Source organism: Cryptomeria japonica, chromosome 9 (genome assembly GCF_030272615.1).
Source record: "Cryptomeria japonica chromosome 9, Sugi_1.0, whole genome shotgun sequence".
Classification (NCBI taxonomy): Eukaryota; Viridiplantae; Streptophyta; class Pinopsida; order Cupressales; family Cupressaceae; genus Cryptomeria; species Cryptomeria japonica.
Window position 1 is genome coordinate 86,518,286 of NC_081413.1, and position 22,845 is coordinate 86,541,130.

At 38.1% G+C, this 22,845-nt stretch overlaps 1 protein-coding gene across 1 annotated transcript in view; it reads right to left on the bottom strand.

The window, feature by feature from the left end:
* Positions 1 to 389: 389 nt before the first annotated feature.
* LOC131053061 (lysophospholipid acyltransferase LPEAT2) overlaps positions 390 to 22,845 on the bottom strand; it is a 94,706-nt gene continuing 72,250 nt past the window's right edge. Inside the window, exons 12-14 of the mRNA XM_057987663.2 lie at positions 3,343 to 3,453; positions 3,097 to 3,144; positions 390 to 761 (exon numbers count right to left, since the gene is read on the bottom strand). Of these exons, the coding sequence (XP_057843646.1) occupies positions 615 to 761; positions 3,097 to 3,144; positions 3,343 to 3,453 (306 nt within the window). The 3' untranslated portion in view covers positions 390 to 614. The remainder of the gene's footprint in view (positions 762 to 3,096; positions 3,145 to 3,342; positions 3,454 to 22,845) is intronic.

Sequence of the window (22,845 nt, forward strand, 5' to 3'; positions counted from 1 at the left end):
GATATGCTTGTATTGTAGTTTGAAATAAGTTGACAATCTTCTTAAGATTTGCAAACATGAATCAAAATCTCACAAGCTCATCATATCTCAATTGAAGTTTATAGTCCATCTCATTTTAGTGGAGAAAATCGAACTTCAATTAGGCTCTTGTATCCCATTATTACCATCACATAAGAACACCGTAGTAGTGAAAAATTTCTCAAATTTTGAATTTACTATATATTTTAATTTTCTTATAAAAAAGAGCTCAAAGTTATTCAATATTGAGGTCACCGTGTTGCTTAAAAAAGCTTTACACCAATTAACCATAGAACAGACTGAATGCACTTTAGGAAATACAATAGCATACAATACCAGGGAACATCTATGGGAGAGAAATACAACATTCATGATGTTAAAAACATGACATAATAATGAATTAGAGTCTCTAAAATGTTCTTCATTGCAAATATGATCTCTTTTGTATTGTATCTTACATCATAGATTCACTCATTTTAGTTAAATGCTCCACAACTTGACTGGTCTATGCTAAGCCCTCTCGACAACAAAGAACTACCTTCCTCAAATAGCTATCTGAAATACATTATACCAAGCCCTCTCAAAACCAAAAATTACTATTCCATACAGGAAAAGCCATCTTTACCAATCAGCGCAGAAAACAATGCAATAAACACAGGATTCCTCTCCAGACATGTCTTGAAATCATCCCAGCTTACCGCCTCATCGCCATCAAGATCAAAAATCTTAAAAATTTGATATACCTAAAGCAACATCAAATACAATTAATCTCCTAGCGTAATATGTCTAGGAATTTAAGTAAAATATTCGGTTTAGATTCTATTTACACAATTCTAACACAAAAAAATTTCAAAATTTATCAAAAGTTGGATGAGGGGCAAATTGAAAAAAGAAGATTCTTCTACAATCGCTCTGAGATCCATATAAAGCCCAGCTTCATTATTTTCCCAAGTTATGAATCTATAATACTTTCTCAACATTAATGCTTAGGAGGTAATATTATTCTATAATGCATTCATAGATTCTCCAGAACGAAGTTGTACAAATATGGTAGAAATGAAGTGATTCCAAAGCTTTAAAGTTTGAATCAACAAGAAACTTTATTGCAAAAATTCTGTTATATACCTTGTTATAAAGAGACATTATTTCTCATCATGACAAGGAACATCCTATCAAACATGCCCCTTGATTTGTATATAAACAAATACCACTCTATTCATTCAGATACACCTATGTATTCATATATTCTTATTTTATATTTGTTGATGTGAATAAGGTCTTGTACCTAGTAAAATGTCTAGTTCCTAGTGGAGACTTATTCACATGACTTAAGTTTACTTAGGTCCTATGTGTTCTTCTAGAAGTGTTAGTTGTTTAGATAAGATCTTATCATTTCTTATCTTTGTGAATTTTATTTACTTCTAGTTACCTAGCTCATTTAATATTAATTAAGGCAGTTATCTCATAACATAGGATTAAAATGCATGCTATAAACTTGTCTAATCCTATGTTTCAAACTTATCTTTATAAGCAAGGAATCTCATTGTATATTTCATATTCAATCAATCAATTTTGCATTGTTGAAGCAAACTATTCTTGCCATTTTCTCTCGTGGAAGATATTTTGGCCTAGCAGCTGATCCTGGGGATGTTGAGAAGTCACCATTAACTCCTACAATATTCAGTATGTAAATATTACATATTTATCGTATATACCTAGTAGCGTGAAAAATGGCATCAGATCTTTTGTTCTTGTGACTTATGTTTGTCATAATTATTGCTGATGTTTAGCCCTGATTTGTGATTGTTCAAAAAAATAAGTCTATGTTCTTGATATTTATCGTATATACCTAGTTGCGTGAAAAATGGCATCAGATCTTTTGTTTTTGTGACTTACGTTTGTAATAATTATTGCTGACGTTTTGCCCTGATTTGTGATTATTTAAAAAAATAAGTCTTTGTTCTTGTGGCTTTGGTTGTGAGATAAATGGCTGGCATTTTGCCTCAATTTCTGATTGATTAAAAAAAAAAGCCTTTTTTGTAACTTGTGGTAATGTGATGGACTGTTGGCTTTTTGTCCCAACTGGTAGTCCAAGAGAAAATTCAAGCCTTGAGGCCAACTTCTCAAAATTTCACTTAATTTAATTTTCCTTTTGTAAAGATCACGTCAGCATAATAAATGGAGGAAAGTAGTATATTAGTTGAGTAAAATAAAAGTATAAACTAGAATTGTGGTCTAAGTAAACATATCATTACTGATTTGAAATGCTAGATAATACATGCCCTCTAGTTCATTAAAAAAACGTCTTAGACTTGTGACTTTTCAAATGAAGAAAAAATAGTAATTTCCTCACCCTTTCCTCTTACCAATCAGCACATTTCCAATACACGGGCTTCTGGAGCACCCCTTCCAACAGATCACCCACCGCTATGAATGAGTGGGAAACTGGCCTTTTACCCAATACCTAAGTTACTGGTTTGGGTTTGGGTAGAGGAGTTTGAACTTTGAAGTATGGATATGGCCAAAAAATAAAATGACACAGGCACTAGTATCATCCAAAACCCTAGAAACTAAATGTTGTATTCAATGTGGTGTACGCAAACAAGAGTAAAACCAAAAATGCCCCCTTGCTGGAAAAACACAATACCGACCTCACTTGTATCAAACAACAAAAGGACTGCTTCAAGACATTGCAGGAAGTCTCTATGATTGTCTTTGCTCCTTGACCATTTTTGGTATTAAAAGACAACAGATTTTTTGTAGTATCTTCCATTTAGTAATATAATTTTCCTTCTATAAAAAAAATATGCATATTCATGTTTTGGACAGGTTTGGCATGGGGGTTCATGATTTTGGACCTGGACATGTGTTACTCTAAAGATTTGGGTTTAGTTAAGAATTTCATGTGATTATGATACACAGTCTTTGCAGTTCATTTCTTGAGTTTAAAACTTAAAAATTTAGAGACAAAGGTGTCCCTATTCCAAAAGTTAATTACAGACCACAAATTCTCTACACATGAATAGTCAAAAAACAAAATATACTAAAAGTTAAGCGATCAAGGATCACGAAACATACATTGTTCTGAGAAATACATGGGAAGGCCAGTTCCAATATTCGTTCCACCTGAATGGACAAAGTCGAATATCTTAAAGAATCTGTGTGGTTCCTAGATTATAGAAAAACTTGAACGGGACCACAGTAAACTATATACACTGCCATCTTAAAAAATAATTAACCAAATTGATACTGTCAAAGTTTCAAATGGTATAGCAAAATTTAATAGAAGAAAATAATGAAATATTAAAAATGATACGGAGTTACCTCTTCCTTTGAAAGGAAACCCTTGCCATTTATGTCACAGTATTTAAATGCGAACTCACATACAAGAGGAAATTTTGGTTGCTTCAAGATAGACATCGAACCATATAAGAACTGCACATTTATTATTGAAAACAAAATTCTGGTTAATGTAGGTTAAGCATTAATGCAATCTCCCCTTACAGCACTCTTAAATCAATAAATACTAATTTACATTGCAGAAAGAATACTGCACCACAAAGTTGTATTTGGAAGCAAATGTTTAAGCCTGCGTATTGCTAAAAAAAGAATTAAGTTTTCAACAAGGAATTAGCATAGAATGCCTTAAATAAGGTTAAAATAAAACATTTAGAGAAACAGGAAGGTCAGTTAAAGATGAAAGCCCTGATTGAAACTTTAAAAAAATGATACATACTATAGCAAGGTATACAGAAATGTCACAAGACTGGTGAGCCAAAGACGAATCAAGATAGTAGAGACACCATGGATGATGGCAATTCTGCCAAGATCACAATCCACACAAAGTATTGAAAGTTAAAGCCCGTTGTAGATTTTGGCTCTGCTATAAGCTTATTGGTTAAGATGTGGAAACAAGTTAAGGAAGACCAATCTTCTAGTTCTGGCTACTTGGTTCCCTAATTATAGTTGAGGATAGAAATCAAAGTAAAATGTAGCCAATCTTGATGATATACAAGTATACAACGTTTTGATAGAGGACCGTAGTCTCTTAGACTAATTTGATGTGATTGCAAGAATTCATCATGATGCTCGATGGCAATCCTTGAAGCAAGCACATGTGATCCGAGTCTAGATGAAGACACGTTAATCATCCTACAGGGATGGACGAAGCCCTCCATGGATTTTCAAAAACAAAATGATAAGAAAGGATTTAGCCTCAACAAGATCATAAGAAAAGAACTTGGAATATGTATGGTGAGGCAAATCCAATGCAGATCATGATAGATGTCCGGAACTAGTGTTTAGCAATTTGATATTTTAACATTGTTTGAATAGTGTTACAATTTACTGATTCCTCCCCATGCAGAGGAACCGCCTGAGTAGTTGCCGATTCTGATGGCCAGCCTTTGGCATTACTGGATGGATGACCGACAGCAATTACTCTTTCTATTCTTTAATTTAGCATTCCATTATAAGTTGATTGGAATCTTTAAGTTATTTTTCTTCCAAATTTCCAGGTCATAATTTGTAGACACGTTGCAATCAGAATGCATCCTGTAGAGATTTGGTCAAAATTTGTACAAGCCCCCAAGTTCACATTTAATGGTAAGCACATCACCCATCAGTTGTCTTGAAAGAAAATATTTAAGACCATATCAAAAGAAATCAACAAATCCAAGCCAAGGCTGTTGCATGCTCATTAAGCTTTACAAGTGTTGGATACTGCTGCTGCTAGGATATGTTGTTGTCATTGATGTCAACATATTCCTGTGTTTTGGTGTCCTGATGATTGCAAAGAGTTGATCTGTGTTCTAGTGTTTGATCCGATGTGCTCCAGTATGATTATATCTTTGGTTGCGGATTTGGGATGTTCGTGTGTATCTTCAATTCAGATGGTTCGTGATTTGGTGCTCCGCAAGTTGTCTTTCTAATCCCAGTTGCTGCTGTTGAGTGTTCTTGAGTGTTAGCGTATTGATCAGATTTGTAGATGTGCTTAAATTGTTTAATCTGGTGAAAACTGATTCGCCACATTTTTAGGATAAATTTGTTGCTATGAATTTGTTGCTTCTGATAGTTTTTTCATCCTTCTTTTGTTAGCCATAACTTTTGCATACAAACTCGAAATGAGGTGTCATTTGAAGTGTCTTGCAGATGATTATTGAAAGATTACAAAGAATACCTACAATGTTCCTCAGAATGGTCCAGTTACTGCAGCTGAGATCAAGGATGTTGTACGTAACATAAGAGCTAAAGAAGCATTGCTAAGTGCCTTGACCGATTCAGAAATGACTAATGTGATGGGTTTGCAGACTGCACATAAGATCTGGGAAAAGTTAGAGACCTTGTATGAAGGAGATAAACATGTCAAAGATGCTAAGCTACAGAGTTTGAAAGGAAAGTATGAGATGTTGAAGATGGGAGGTGATGAGAACATATCATCCTTTATGGCCAAGGTGAATGAACTTGTCATGAACTGCAAGAACCTTGCTGGTTCTAACTTTTCTAAAATGCCAATTCTGATTTGTTTTTGTATTTTTCGATAGTTTTGAATAATTTAAAGTAAAAAATGACAAGTTTCCCAGGCAAGAATTGCACATAAAACTGAATAGAAACGGAATTGAGAGCAACTGCAACCATATTATGAATAAGATAACTGCTACAATTAATTCTACTGCTAATTGCATACCCGTAGGTCCTCAACTTATTTTAAATGAAGAATTCTGGTGTTTGCCTACTAAAACTGGGAAACTGACCAAAATAGGTGTACAAGTCCAGAATACAATTTCTCCAAGCTAGAAAGTAGATGAATCAACCTATTAGAGTTAGGCGTTGAGGATGGTGTCACCAGATAGCACATAAGGGAGGCGTTTCAGCCTCCAGTCAAAAACGTCCTTCTTGGAACCCCCACATGGAAAACTGAAAAGTGTACGGCTAGCAAATGAGAAGTGTACGACTGCTTTATTGAATTCAAAATGCTGCAAATGGGACATCTAAACCTGAATGCCCCTCTTGTTATTCAAAATCTGCAAATACCTGAATACATTAACCTCTGATGAAGCACATAAAGACTCCTAAATGAAACCCTCCTAGTTTGCAATAATTTAGCTGATCTTTCACAGCCTCAGAATCACAAATCCATGAAGAATTTTCATTCTTCAATAGCAAACCCTCTAAAACCCTTGTCTCAGATAATCCACAAAGCAAAGCGAAGCAATTCCAAATAATCATCATTAATGAGTTTTAATTGCCCTTTTCTTCCTTACAACCCCAAAAGCACAAATTCCAAGAAAGTACACCCAAATGCAATTTAAATACATTAAATATATTTAAATCACTTTTCAATAGTTTAAATTCATCTTGGACGCACTTTTTCATTTAAATGATTAAAAATCACTTTTTAATATTTTAAGTGGCTTATCATTTTAATAAAGTCACTTTATGACTTTATAATATCCATATAAGTTAATTAAATAACTTAACCACTAAAATATTAATATCTCCCTCAATATTCAATCTTTTGACGTGTCGTCACAAGCTGGGGTCAACACTGAATAACCCCCATGTGTCCAGGTGCCCTGACTAAAAATATCACAACTCCCAGATTGACTTACTATAATAGTAAGTCCCTGTTGTGACGTATTCACACATCGCCCCATTGTAAATGGGGACCCCTACTTTTTGCTTTCAAGGGTTTATTTTTCTAGGTCTTTTAGGTTCTTCTCTATTAGCCTTTGCATTTGGAGGGTTGTCAGGGGGATCATTAAGATAGCAAGCTCTGCTTGAGCTAGGGTGAGTCAGTAGATGGTCCAGGTCAAAGTTTCTTTAAGGCCTTCCTTAGGTCAAGTTTTGCTCTTATTTATGGGTGTGGCTAGCCTGAGTTTGAGGAGGTCAGTGAAGTTTTGTGAGTGAGTGTCATCTTTGAGAGTTTAAGATTGGTCCAATAGGTGAAAGATGAAGTCCTAGGCATAATTTGATGTGAAGTTGACCTATCTGTCCTTTGGAGACGCCTTGGATAAGTCTAGACTTGATGATTTGATGAAAAGATCAAGAAGTTTGAGCAAATCAAGAATTTTGCTCCTGACCCTTCCAAAGGGTCCAGAGCGAAATTTCACAAAAGACCTAAGTTTTAACCTAGGTCAGTGAGGGGTTGAGCGAATTTGCAAAGTTATGGAAGAATATGCATCAAGGGTTGAGTCTAGGGCAAAGTCAAGTCGAATCCAAGGTAAATTGAGCCAAGAATAGGAATTTTGCTACTGACCCTTCCAAAGGGTCCAGAGCGAATTCCTCTATAAGACACTCCACCTTGACCCAAACTAGGAACTAGCTCATTCCCAGGCATTAGTAAAGGCAAAACACTTGTTTGAATGAAGAAATGTGGGAAATGAAATCAGGATTTGAGCCCAAGGAAGAATTTTGCTCTTGACCCTCTGTTGTGACCATTTCACACATCGCCCCATTAAAATGGGGACCCCCTCTTTTTGCTTTTGTTTTGCCTTTTCTTCTCTCTGCTTTTAGGGTTTTGAGTAAGCGAGTGAGTTGTCTAGACTAGGGTTAAGCCTTAGGGGTCTCTTTTGGATATTTCCAAGCCAAGTCCAGTCAAATTTTGAAGATTATTAAGCATCCTCCCGAAGATTGCAATTTTTGAAATAGGATGAGTCTGTCAGGAGGTTAGGTAGGTCTCAGGTTGGGTCTAGTCAGGGCTTTTTGAGGGAAAATTCAAACTTTGTCTGAATGTTAGCGTTTTGAAGATGGAATTGTACATTTTTGCCTAGGTAAATTTTGGTCAAATTCTGGAGGCAAGATGATGCCTGAAACAGAGAAATCGCTCCTGTCCTTCACTGGAGGCTCAGGGCGAATTTTATTCTAAGTGCAATTTCTTGTTTTGAGAAGGCTTGCTAACTAGTTCCCGGCCTTGAAGATGACCTAATTATGCCTTGTGAAATGATTGAAGACTTAAATTGTGGATATTTTGGCTTGTAAAGACAAAATTGCTCCTGTCCCTCTCCCAGGGACCAAGGCGAAAAATGTTATTTGGTGCATATTGGTTACTGGCTTGTTTAAATTGTTTTGTGTAGGGTCTCCAGCGGAGATGATTGGACATGACTTGAAGATTTTGAGGATTTGAAAATGATGAGATTTGAAGGATTTAGATGAATTCACTCCTGTCCTCCACTGAGGGACCAGGGCGAAATGATTTATTTTGGTCATTTTTGGCCTTGGTTGATCAAGCTGAAGCATTAAGGACGCAATGAAGGATGAAACGAGCATAATGGAGCATCCAGACTCAGTTAAAAGCAATGAAAGGTTGGATCTTTTGCCTAGCAAGATAAATTCGCTCCTGTCCCTCACCCAGGGACCAGGGCGATTTTCTTTACACACACCTTTTGGGACTTTTCCTAGACTTGGGCTCTCGTTCATGCATTGTAAAAAGATGATATCTTCCCCAGCAAAGGAAATTTGAGATGAAAAGTGTAATGATTTGGCCTAGAGGGCAAAAGGCGCTCCTGTCCCTCATTGAAGGACCGGAGCTTGAATTCCAAATTTGCATTATCCTTGCAAGATTTAAGTGATTTTACGGTTTGAAGAGGTCAAGGAGAGTGTGTTATGTCCGTTGAATATAACTTAAGTGGGTCGCAATGAAGAAAATCAACCTAAGTAACAAAATCGCTCCTGTCCCTCAGCAAGGAACCAGAGCGATTTTCGAAGGATGCTCCTGTCCCTCAGCAAGGGACCAGAGCGATTTTCGAACAAGACAAATTTTTGGCAAAGGTAAAGCAAGTTTCATGTTGGAGATGAATGAAAGAGGACGTACTGGATCCGTTGAAGATAATTTTGAAAACTAGCAAAGCACAAGTGAGCTTATAATTGCAAAATCGCTCCTGTCCCTCAGCAAGGGACCAGGGCGAAAAACACATTTTCTAGCAATCCCCTCCAAATTTGGACGAATCCAGGCCAAGGCACGAGATTGCAATAATGTTTAAAGTGCTTCAAGATGGAATTGAGTTGCAAAGACCACAAAATTCGATGAAGATTGGCTAGAGCGCTCCTGTCCCTCACCAAGGGACCAGAGCGAAATTTTCAAGTATGCCTAATCGCCTAACATTTTGAAGTGCTACTTTTTGTTTCCAAGACTCAAGATAGAATGGGGATCGTGTTTTATGCCTTAGGAGTAATTGGAGGTTGATATGGTCGAGAGTTTGTGCAATAAACTAAAAGGCGCTCTTGTCCTTCACTGAAGGACCAAGGCGATTTTCATAAAACCAACAATTTTCCTCCAAAACCACGCCAAGACAAGGTTGTGCAAAGCGAGAAATGTCTTTCGAAAGGTGATGAACAAGGAATCGCCTCCAAGAATCAACAACCCTAGGCTCAAATGTAAAAATCGCTCCTGTCCTTCACTGGAGGACCAAGGCGAAAATCTTAAGAGGGTCAATTTTGCCTTGCAAAGAACGAGTTGAATATGCACTGAAGGGACGAATGAAGATCATTGTTTACCTCTAAACTTAAATTGGCGATTTGAAAGACAAGGAGCAAGGACAAAGGGTGAGATCGCTCCTGTCCCTCACCAAGGGACCAAGGCGAAAATGCTTTAAGGCAAGCTCCTTCCAAAGATCGCATGAATTGAACTTAAAGTTCTAGATAAAATGCCATTTTGAGCGTCAAGGGTGAGGCTTTAAACGTAAAAAATAAGAGGTGCAAGGTCTAAAATGCATGGGCGCTCCTGTCCCTCTCCAAGGGACCAGAGCGATGATATTGATATCCATTATTTTCCCCAGGCTTGAGCGCTTATTTCAATCTAATCATATTAAATGCCAAATTCGCTAAAACCTTGAAATATTTTAATTAAATTGGCATTTAATAAGGGTGCGTTGGTATTTAATAATTAATTTAAGCCTTGGAAAATCGATTTTTATTATTATTAAGGCCTTCGAAATTAATTATTATTAAATAAAAAATTAAAAGATAGAGCGCTTGAGGTATCATTTAATATTTTTGCAAAGTCGGCCTTTATTTTGGGGTTTTATTTTACCAAGTCGGCCTATGGGAAAAGGAAGTGGTGAGCGCCTATATAACATGGGTAGTTTGAACCATTTTAATCAATCATTTAATCATTCATTCAAGTGCAATTTGGAGAAGCAAGGAGGAGTGCGAAATCTGGATTAATTGGAGCGAACTTTGTTAGAGACTAAAGGTGGAGCAAATTTTGTTGAAGGCGAGAGGTGGTGGAGTTGATAAAGGAGGCGCATTTTGAAGACTTAGATCTACCTTTTTTCCTAGCGAATTTTCCTAATTTTGCATCATTTCTTAGAGTTAGATCTCAAGTGGAGGTATGGTGAGATCTTCCTAGCCCAATGTTGAAATTTTGAATTTTGAAGTTCAAACTGCGTAGTTAAATTTAGGAAATGATAATTCAAAGATTTATCATTAAGTTTCCTAAATTAAAAGCTTCAATCTTCCTTTCTACTCTATATGTTTAAATTGCAAATATATTACTCATTATGAAATGTTGTGTAGGTGTCACAATGGCGACCCCAAAGGCGGGAGCATCCACTAGTCGTCCAGCTCTCATGAAGGAAGATCAAAGGAATGAAGAATTGGAGACCAAGATCGTGTCAAAGTGGAGCAACATTGGAGATACCAACTTGGGAAACTTCAGTGTGAAGAAGTTTCGAGAGGTCCCTTACATTGGAAAACCATCACCTGTCGCAAAGAGAATAATTGAAAGTGGCATCATCAAGGCGGCCGGCTTCCCTCCAACAGTCCAGTGCCATGAGCTGATGATCGAGTGTGCTCGCCATTATGACCCACAATCAAGATCAATCATGTCCAAGGAAGGGAACACTTTGGCTCACCTTTCAGAAGAGGCTATAAGTGAAGCTCTTCATCTTCCTTAGCATAGGGATATGATTTACAAAAGCTTGGAAGGAGCCAAGTCCATGTATGAAGATGATCCAGACACTTGCTTGAGCATCATCAATAAGAATTGGTTACTCAAAAGTCGTCATCGCCTGAGCAAGATTCCCAACACACCACATAGGATCGACTTCCAGGAGGAGTACAGAGATTTGATAACTTTGTTCAATTGAGTTACAGGGGCTCCTCAGGCCTTCTATTTTGAGAAGTGGATGTTCTACTTCATCCAAGTAATAGTTCAAGGAAAAGGAACGATTCATTGGGCTAGAATTATTAGCCATTGCTTGGACGTGCAGTTGAGGAGATTGAAGGCTACCAAGTCCTTCCACATGAGCTCATACATCATATATGCCTTGATCAGGAGTTTCGAATATGTAGGGCTACCTCACAGGGGAGTGATTGGGAGAGGACCTGGGGAAGTCAGAGTATGTGAGTCTTATGTTCATTTGCATCATCCACCAGGAAGTGACTACAAGTTAGTCAATGATACCTTCACGATGAACATCACCAGGACATTGCAAGGCGGGATTCACAATCGGCTATCTCAAGATGCACAAGAGCTTGTAAAAAGGTATGGTGCTTGGTTCATCCAATTCCAGAAGTTCACATATATTAGAGTTCATGGGTGTCCTTCACCTCCCTATATGTTGCCGAGATATCCGACAGACAGGATAGTGCTACTTGAAGTGACTAGGCAGTTGGCAGCTTATGCGAAAGCATTCAGGCACAGGCATGGAAATGGAATTCCTGTACCTATCATACTAGGGAATTCAGTTGAGGTATGTCCTAATGCTCCGGCCTTAGATGATGCGGAAAGAGAGTTGGCCTTATATTCATTTTCAATCTTTTCATTGAGGGAGAATTTTGATCCTTATGGGTATATAGAGGAGACAGTTGGTAGAAAGTACAGGCATGAATGTCAGGTAGAGGACTTTTGGATGAATCTCTCAAGTGATCTAGAAGTGAAAAGAAAGATACATTCCAGATTGCCTTTATATTTTATCAGGAGATGCAAAGTTTACAGAGTGGCCGATCAAGCTCAGGACAGTGGCAGGCATCTCCAGTCATCCTATGATAGAGAGGACAAGGCAGTGAAGATAGATTGGAACGAGCCTGAGGTTGTGGACTTGAAGGCTTTGATGGCTCCAGTTTTGTCTTGTACTCGCAGATGGGTAGATGTACAACATCAAAAGTTGAGAGAGCAGAATATACCAATGACTTTTACTTTGGAGGAAAGGTCAAGAGAAGGAGGAGCAAGCGCAAGTGAAGGCCATCCTCATCCTAGAAGCACAAGCGAAGGCAATCCTCATCCCAGAAGCGCAAGTGAAGGCAATCCTCATCCTAGAGGTGCGAAGAGGAAAGAAAGACCTGAGAAAAGGGAATCCTCCAAGAAGAAGCAAGAGGCCAATCGAGATCGCTCATCCGATACATCTCCTCGACATGAAAAAAAGATAAGTCAAGGACAAGAAAAGAAGACACTTGAAGTGGAGGAATCTATGGAATCAATGGTTCAGAATGATAAACACGAGGAAGGGCAGGCATCTCAACGTTCATCAAGTCAGTCTCCCCAAGTCAATGAGCTACATGAAGACAAGAATGATGATGAAGTGACATCTCCTCTCCGAAAAGAAGAGCCATTACCTAAAGAGATACAAGTTAGAGAGACGAAATCTGCCATTCCAGATTGGTTGAAGGAGAGACTAACAAGGGTGATTGTGATTGAAGATGAAGATAATGTAATTGACTTAGAGAGCCTTGTAGGAAATTCTCAGGAAATGACAGAAAAGAAGAAGGCCACCAAGATGTCCAAAATGATCAGAGATGAGACAGGGTCTAGGAAGTTGCAGATAGCTACACCAGCAATGGACAAGTATGAAGGTGAGATCCTTGCAGAAGAATATGATGTAGAAACATTTGAGCTTGGTCCACTCACCACCGAGCAGGCAATGGATGAGGCAACCAATTCATTTGAGGCACTAAAAGACAAGCTTAAGGAAGAAATGGAAAAGAATAGAAAGCTTGAGAGAGAGAGAGGTGCTTGGAGAGGCTACTTTAGCCATCTTAGTCAGCCTTTGGGACGTCAGGATCCAGCTGTGTCACCTGGGCAGGCACTTCCCCTTGAATCAGTTGGCGAGGCAGAGAGAGTCAAGAGCTTGGTCCAACTTATGAGCTCTTGGATTGACAAATCCCATACAGTTGTCGTTGAGTTTGCAACAAGACTGATGCAAACTATCCACCGAGCTATCCAGGTTCTTGAGATCATCCACAACCTAATGATAACAGTGGCCGCCTTTGCTCATACTAAAGATGTTATCATTCCTGTTCTTCAAGTAATCAGGGAAACACCAAGGAAGATCTTAGTGCAAGAAAAGATAATGGATGGAGGAGCTCATAATTTACTTCAGTGGTCAACTCTACTCCAAATGAAGGAAGTTCTTTTCGAAGACATCAGCACCAAATGCAATCAAGTTGAAGAAGTCATCCATCCAATTCAGGATAAGGTATTTGAGGTGTTATGTACTTTTCTTGGCAGAAGGATCGAAGTTGAGACAGATGTGGATCTTCATGAGTTGGAAGAAAAGGTCAAGGTCATCTTTTGCAAAGATGAGAATGTTATCACAGATGAGCAAAGGGATCAAATGTTCGCTACTATGCTCCTGATTGAGAAAATCAAAGAACTCGAACCTGGATGGGATGCAGCTCTTCTCAAGGCCTTTGATCAGGTTATCCACTTGGAAGAACGAATGAGGAATCTTCCTGAGATTCCTATTGCTGAGATTGAAGGAATTGTGTCCAGATTCATTGCATATGCTAAGAAGGAGCATTGGAAAGGGAATAAGGTCCTAGAAGAGAGGTTGTTGTAAATGATGTGGCACCTTAATTATCATTGGTCTATGTTTCCTAGATTTTTGTGCCAATTAAATATTTGGCTATGCATTTAATATTGTTCAATAAAAAGGGGACTTTTTGTAATAAACCCTAATTAGGGTTTAGGTGTCAAAATCTCAGCCGTTGATCTTCTTTTGATCTAGGTCGTTCATTGTAATTGAGGATGCTATATATACCCTCACTCATTTCCATTTCGTCATATATTTAGCAATAAGAAATAGTTAGAAGTTAGAAGATTAGAGCTTTTAGAGAGAAGAAAGTTATTTTGTAGCAAGATTGAGCTTTGAAGAAAGAATTTCAAACAATTGTTGTCTATTTTGGCTTGGAGATCAATAAAATATTGAAGTTATGGTGTTTTATTGCAATTCGTGTGGCTATTTTCATGGTTGTTCACTTTCTTGAATCATTCTCAGTCGAAGAAGTATTTAAGTTTGAGGGACTAAGTGTTGGGCTTGATCATTGGTGAGATTCACGTTCCAAACCACTAGCTTCTTACTGATTGTAAGAACGCCTTGTGTGGTCAACTGGAGATATTTGGATTACTTAAACCTTCAATCATCATTGAATTATTGATATGTACCTCCATGGTAGTGTCTATGATCCTTGATGAATTGGAAAATCATTAGTCACCTTAGAAGATCGCATCAATTTCAGTGGAGTTGTTATTCCTTGGCAATATTGAAATTGGTAGAATCTTACCAAGTCTAGCCTACATTGAGTCATTCTTAGGATTAGATTAGAATCCATCCCTTGCAAACCCTACCTTTCGATCTTTTTGAGAACTAGTTAGTTTTAGGAAATCTTGTTCCTGCATTTCGGAAAACGTAAGGCCCCTTGATGAAACAGCATTCACAACAACCACTGGTGCTTATCCACACGTAGAGACCCTACATCAAAGAACATTGGAGTCACCCTGATTGATCCTTTTTTGCGACATCTTCAGCAATCAGAAGCTTTATTCAAGAGAGGATAAGGTACCCTTGGGTATTTTATTCTGTGTATGATTGTGTACAAAATACACGTCAACACCCTCCCAAAGGGTCCAGAGCGAAATTCATATAAGACCCTATTTTCTTCACAAAATCTTGAAGTGAATGCCAATTTAAGCTGGATGATGATAGGGGGAGGCCTAAGAAGTTATATCCAAGCCAAGGAAGGGAGAAGAAGGGTAAGAAATGAGCTCAAGGAAGAATTTTGCTCCTGACCGTTCCAAAGGGTCCAGAGCGAAATTCACATAACCTTTATTTTCTTCCTTGTTATGGCCAAGTTTTGGATTTCTAAGCCATGGTTGGAAGGACTTTGATGCGTTCTTACCTTTGAAAGGTGAATTGAGGCGATGGAATAGTGAAAATCAACCCAAGATAAGAATTTCGCTCCTGACCCTTCCAAAGGGTCCAGAGCGAAATCCTCAATTTAACCCCCTAGGGTGAGAAGAGGTGAGTTTGATCAAATTTGAAGGTAAATTGAATGGAAGAAGTGAGAAATCAACTTAGAATGGAAATTTCGCTCCTGATCCTTCCAAAGGGTCCAGAGCAAAATTCCCTATAAACACTATTTTCTTCCTTGTTTAGACTAAAAGCCTTGTTCCTTGGACATAGTGGGGGTAAATGGACATGTTCTTGCCTTAGGAAGTGAATGAAAGCATTGAAAAGTGAGGATTTTGTCCAAGATTGGGAATTTCGCTCTTGACCCTTCCAAAGGGTCCAGAGCGAATTCTCCATAAACCTCATTTTCTTCCTTGTTTAGACCAACATCTTAGTTCCTTGGGCATATTTGGAAGTGGATTGACTTGTTTTTGCCTTAGGATGTGATTAGAAGTGAAGGATTTTGTCCTAAATCATGAATTTCGCTCCTGACCCTTCCAAAGGGTCCAGAGCGAAATTCTTGAGAACACCCATTTTTCCCTTTGATAAGGTCAAATCCTTAGTTTCTATGGCGTGGTTGAAGGTGGATTGGTTTATATTGACTTTGCAATAGAGATTGGAGTTCAAGAGATGAAGAGTCAAGCCTAGAATGTGAATTTCGCTCCTGACCCTTCCAAAGGGTCCATAGCGAAATTCCCAAAATCTCCTTTTTCTCTCAATTTTGTGTCAAGCCAAGTGTGGATTAGGGTGAATTAAGATTGAAGATGTCCTTAAGCATGCCTTTAAATGGCTTGTGACCACCAAAAATGAAGGTTTTTGAGCTACATCTTGAATTTCGCTCCTGACCCTTCCAAAGGGTCCATAGCGAAATCCTAAATAGGTCCTGTCCCTAGCCATGGTTTTGAGCGAATTTCTCCTTTCAAGCCATTTTGAGGTCAAACAAGTGTTGTCTTCGTGAGAGGGGGATCCAACGTTGAGAGTCAAAGGAAAGCAAGGTATGAAGAATTAATCTAGGTGAAGGAAAACAAGCAAATCTTGGATTTCGCTCCTGACCCTTCCAGAGGGTCCAGAGCAAAATTCTCAAAATCGCCTAGTCTGCTCATGATTGAGATCAAGAGATGGATTCCTAGGCCTTGGTGGATAGAAGAATAGTGTATGCTTGACTTGGGAGGCATTTTGGAGTAGAGAAATGATGGAATTTGGACTTAATCATGAATTTCGCTCCTGACCCTTCCAAAGGGTCCAGAGCAAAATTCTTAAAACCTCTATTTTGCTCCCAATTTTGCATCAAGCCTAGTGTTGATTGAGATTAAAAACATCCTTAGGCATGCATTTGAGTAAGTTGTGGATGCAAATGTGAAGAATTTGTCCTAAAATGCAAATTTCGCTCCTAACCCTCCCAAAGGGTCTAGAGCGAAATTCCTAGGAGGTCTAATATTTTGCCTAGGTCCTTGAGCAAAACCTATTCCTTGGCAATTTTGGAGGTGAATGACTTGATCTTGGTAAGGTGATGTTGAAAATGAGGTCTAATTGAGCAACTTTGCAAACTTCGCTCCTGACCCTTCCAAAGGGTCCAGAGCGAAATTCTTATAGGGCCTGTTCCTGGGGAGGATCCTAAGCGAATTCCATTTTGATGCCTTCTTGTTAATGATTTAAGGTAAAAAATCCTATGATCAGGATAAATATATCATGTGTACTTAATCACCTTTTGGTTTGTTTTGCAGATGGAAGAAAATCAAGCCAGGACAAGGACGACCTATTCTAAGCCCATCATTATCAAGGACACTTCAAAGGCATGGAGGAGGACTCAAGGTGCTTCTAAAGCATCGGAAGACTTCAAGTGTTCGAGGAGTTCCAGGCTATCCTCAAAAGACTCCATTCTACCACACAAAGGAACCACATGATGACAGAGAAGAATGACCTTACCAACACTTCAAGGCAAGGTATGCTACCAGAGAAAGAAAACTTGACAGTAAGGAAGCCTCATCAAGCACATGGAAGTCAAGGAGGTACATCATTCTTCGCATCAAGGACAGAGGAGGATCAACCAAGATACAAATGTCAGACAAGGTGGCATCCCAATCACTTTTCCTCCAGTCGGATTGGTCCACCTCAGCATGTCCAAATTCAATGTACCTAATTTATCAGGGACGGCACAAACTTCGATGTACCTACCCCTGCTTCATATTGGTCCTCACTCCTTGAATGTAATTTTCTCATTGGCTAAGAAAGTTTGTTATAACAAACCCTAATTAGGGTTTTTCAGAGCCGTCAATTTGTAAAGGGCTCTCTATATAAAGCCCTGGCTCTTCATTTGTAAAGGTTAATAGTTAGGAGTTAGCAAAAGAGAGAGAGTCAATAATTAGTAGTTCAATAGTAGATAGCATTTTAGAGTAGAGTAGAAAGAGCAGGCAAAGATTGTTGTCAAGACATTGTTGCAAAAGACATGTAAACTTCATTGAAGGAATGGTGAATTCTATGTGTCGATTCTACAATTTGCATGGTCTCTATACTTCTCAAATTTGATTTCACGTTATTAGATGAATGGAAGAAATTTGTATGATCAATGGTCAAATTTGTATATCCATACTACTAGTGGTTTGTTGATTGCAAACTTGCCTTGCGTACTCAACTGGAATCATTCAACTTAAGCTTAACTTCAATTATCGCTTCTTCATTGCTATGCATCAACCTGACAGTGTCTATGCTTGTAGCGGTGATCTGAACATCATAAAGCTATCCTTCGAAGATCGCACTAACCTTGTGGAGATGATCATAGCATGTCAAAGCAAGACTTAGTTAGAGTTTCATCAAAGGTCATCCATTACTCCTACATTCTTAGTGTTAGAATTAGATTCCTCTCCAACCCTCATCCTTTTTTCCCTTTTTTTAAAATCAAGGATCAGTAAAGACCCACGTTCCAGTGATATCCAAAGTAAATCAGATGCTCAAGTCATCAAATGTAAGTCCCCTTGTGATTCCAGCAAAATCACATCATACCGCAAGAGCTTATCCACACGTAGAGACCCTACATATCAGAACCTTGGAGTTGCTCTGATTGATCCTTCGGCGAGATCTTCAGCAGTCGAGGAAGCTTTGTTCAAGAGAGGATAAGATACCTTGGTATTTTATTCTGTGTTTGGTTGTATACAAAAAACACATCAACAGTCCCTCAACTAAGCCCATACACTGACTGCAAGGCCCTGAAACTGAAACCAAGACTGAATTGAAGAAGTGGAACTGCCACTGAAACTCTCTACCCCGAATGTTAACCTACGAGAGTCCAAAATAATAGGCTAACCCATCAATCTCTGAAACTGACTAGATTGGGGACATCACATGAACATCAGATGTGTCGGTGGAACTCTTAAAGAAGATGAGATTGTTGCTAAGGTGTTGAGATCTTTGCCTCCTGCTTACAAATTTAAAGTTGTTGCTATTGATGAGATCTGGACTATGACAAGAGACATGTTGGTTGGTAAGCTTGTTGCTTTTGAGTTGAGTGAATTTGGAGAATCGCATGGTAAATTTGAGACTGCATTTAAAGCCTCTGTATCCAAGAAGCAGAAGTATGATCCGGGAGAGAGTTCATCTAGGGTTTCCAGATATGAAAGAGAAATAAGAGAGATGGAAGAAAAGGAAAAAGAGTTGGATGAGCTTGAAGCACTTATTGCTCGGAGATTGCCTAAGGGAGTCAGTAAGTATGATGGAAAGTTGCCTTTGAAATGTTTCTCTTGTAATAAGATGGGACATTTTGCTTCTACGTGTCCAAAAAGAATGTCAAAGTATGATAGGCATAATAGATGTAATAAACATGATAGATATGAGAAGCATGATAAGTATGATAAGCCCCATAAGCCTAACCGGAAGTACAAATATCAGAACAGATGTTATTATGCTGTTGATGAAGGTGTGACAGATGAAGAGTCTGAGAATGGGAATTCAGAAGATGAATTTGTTTTTATTGCTATCAAGGAAGATGATCCGGTACTAGTGAATTCTACAAGTTGCATTGTTAAGGAGAAAGCTTTGGCTACTAAGATTGAAGAGAAAGATGAATGGGTAATTGACAACGGTTGTTCACATCATATGACAGGTGATAAAAGCAAATTTGTGAATATGGAGAGGTATGATTGTGGTATAGTGAGATTTGGAGATGATAAAGCTTGTGTGAATCGTGGTAGAGGTTCTATTTCCTTTGATGGTAAGCATAATACTGATGATGTCTTATATGTTGAAGGTTTAAAGCATAATCTTTTGAGCGTTGGACAGATGGTTGATAAGGGATATGATTTGCAATTCAAGAATGGTAAATGCAAGATTCTAAATAACTCTGGTATAGAGATTGCATCAGGGACTAAGACTAAAAGTAATATCTTTCACTTGAATGCCGGTGAGAAAAGTTGTTTGATTGCTTAGATAGATGAAAGTTGGTTGTAGCATAGAAGGATGTGTCATGTTAATTTTGACTGCATAAGTTTTGCTCAAGCTGTTAGAGATCTACCTAAAATTGTGAAGTCTTCTAATCCAGTGTGTAAAGAATGTCAGTTGGGAAAGCAAACAAGAATTTCATTCAAAAGTAAGTTGTATACATCTAATGGTTTATTGGATCTTGTGCATACTGACTTGTGTGGTCTTACAAGAGTGAGAAGCATGTAGGGTGACATATATTTCATGTTGTTGATTGATGACTATTCTAGAATGATGTGGGTTACTTTTCTAAGGGAGAAATCAGAAGCACTGGAGAAATTCAAGATATTCAAAGCTAAGGTGGAGATAGAGACAGGGTTGAAGCTGAAGTGTCTGAGATCTAACAAAGGAAGAGAATTCACATCCGGTGAGTTTGATTCATTTTGTGAGAAGAATGAATTAGAAGACAGTTGTCTGCTCCTAGAACCCCTAAGCAAAATGGAATTGTTGAAAGGAAGAACATAACTATTTTGGATGCTGCTAGGACTGTGCTGATTGAAGGAAATGTTGTACAGACCTTTTGGAGAGAAGCTTTTAGCACTGTTGTTTACACATTCAACTGGGTACATATAAAAGATGATTCCGATAAGATTCCTTATGAGTTATGGTTTGGTCATGTTCCTATAGTTAGATATTTCAGAGTTTTTGGAAGCATATTTTATATCAGAAGAGATGAGGATATAGGGAAGTTTGATGCAAGATGTGATGAAGGAATCTTCTTGGGTTATTCTACTCAGAGCAAGGCCTACTGACAATAAGAGGTTGAAGAAGATAGTGGAAAGCGCAAATGTGAAGGTTGATGAATGTCATGGAAAGTAGATCAGAGCATGCGGATATGAGATTGATGATCAGAATGTTATTTCAAAGGTTGTGCATACTGAGATCCTAAAGCAGAATGATCAGGTAGAGACAATTTATCTGGATATTGCTGTTGTTGGTGAAGAAGTTCAAGAACCTAAGAATCAGAACAATCAGAAGACTCCGAAGTATGTGAAATTGAATCATTCGGAAAATCAGATTATTGGTGACAAAAATAAAGGTGTGATGACTAGGAGAAGGATTGTTGTTGAAGAGATATGTTTGATTTCCAAGATTGAACCTAAAGATGTTGCAGAAGCATGTAAAGATGAGAATTGGATAAAAGCTATGGAAGAAGAATTGAATCAGATTAAGAAGAATAACATATGGGAACTTGTTCTAAGACCTAAAGACAAGAATTTGATTGGCACTAAATAGGTGTTCCAGAATAAATTGAATGGTTAGAAACAAAGCAAGATTGCTATGTAAAGGATGTTCTCAGATGGAAGGAATTGATTATGAGGAGACATTTGCTCTGGTAGCTAGAATTGAAGCTGTTAGATTACTTCTTACCTATGCTGCTTATAAGAATTTCAAGGTATATCAGATGGATGTTAAGTCATCTTTTTTGAATGGTGATTTGGAAGAGGAAGTCAACATTGAGCAACCATATGGGTTTTCATTATCAAATGAAGTAGACATGGTATGCAAATTGAAGAAAGCACTGTATGGACTGAAGCAAGCCCCTAGAGCTTGGTATGCTAGATTGGACAGGTATTTGATGAAGTTGGGATTCTGTAAAGGTACTGCTGATAGTTTTTGTTGATGACATTATTTTTGAAGGAGATGATGATTTGAGTATGAAGTTTGCTGATGATATGCAAAAAGAGTTTGAGATGTCTATGATAGGTGAGATGAAATTTTTCTTAGGATTGCAGATTACATAGATTGACAAAGGCATTTTCATTTCTCAATCTAAGTATGTGAAGGAATTGTTGAAAAAGTTTGGGTCATATGACTCTAACCCTGTTGGGACTCCTATGGTGACTCGATGCAAATTGTCTAAGCATGATGAATCTCAGAAAGTTAATCAGGCCTTGTATAGATCTATGGTTGGTGGATTGTTATACTTGACTCAGACTAGACCAGATATTATGCATGTTGTTTGTCTTTGTGCTAAATTTCAAGTTGATCCTAAAGAGAGCCATGTTACTGCTGTGAAGAAGATTTTCAGATACTTGAAGGGGACAGCTGATTATGGTTTATGGTATCCAAAGAATGATGACTTCATGTTATGTGCTTATGCTTTCTTTTTGGGGAAGAAGTTGGTTTCATGGTCCAGTAAGAAGCAAGATACTATATCTCTATCTACTGCAGAAGCTGAATACATTATTGTTGCTAGCAATTGTACTCAGGTAGTCTGGATGAAGCAAATGTTGAAGGACATTAGAGTTGTGTATGATGAGCCTACTGTCATATATTGTGATAATTCAAGTGCTATTAATATTTCCAAGAATACGGTACTGCATTCTAAAACAAAGCATATATCAATTAAGTATCATTTCTTGAGGGAGAAAGTCAATGAGGAAGAAGTCAAATTGGAGTATGTATCTACAAATTGCAGATATCTTTACTAAGCATTTGCCTGCAAATACATTTGTATTTCTGAGAGACAAGTTAGGGGTCTCTGCCCCTCCTGATGACAACTAGATGCATTGAGATGCATCAATCCGGTGGACTTCATAGTCTTATCTTCTTATCCGGATTGATGAGTTGGTGTTGCTACTCAGCCAGAGTAGTCAGTGTATGGTTCAGATGTTCAGATTTGAAAGTTTATTCTAAGGGGGAGAGAATAGTGATTTATATTTTGTCTTTGGCATTGCTGTCAAAGGGGGAGAGAAGCATGTGAAAAACTGCCTTATCTTGAGAGCTTTGTGTGCATGACCTTAGGGGGAGATTGTTGGTGTTGATTTCTATCTTTGCATTGATTGTTTTTCACATTCATATGTTGCCATCAATGCCAAAGGGGGAGATTGTTGGATATTGTTGCTGCTAGGATATGTTGTTGTCATTGATGTCAACATATTCCTGTGTTTTGGTGTCCCGGTGATTGCAGAGAGTTGATCTATGTTCTGGTGTTTGATCCGATGTGCTCCGGTATGATTATATCTTTGGTTGCGGATTTGGGAGAGTGTTTGGGATGTTCGCATGTATCTTCAATTCAGATGATTCGTGATTTAGTGCTCCGCAAGTTATCTTTCTAATCCCAGTTGCTGCTATTGAGTGTTCTTGAGTGTTAGCGCTTTGATCAGATTTGTAGTTGTGCTTAAATTGTTTAATCCAGTGAAAACTGATTCGCCACTTTTTTAGGATGAATTTGTTGCTTCTGATA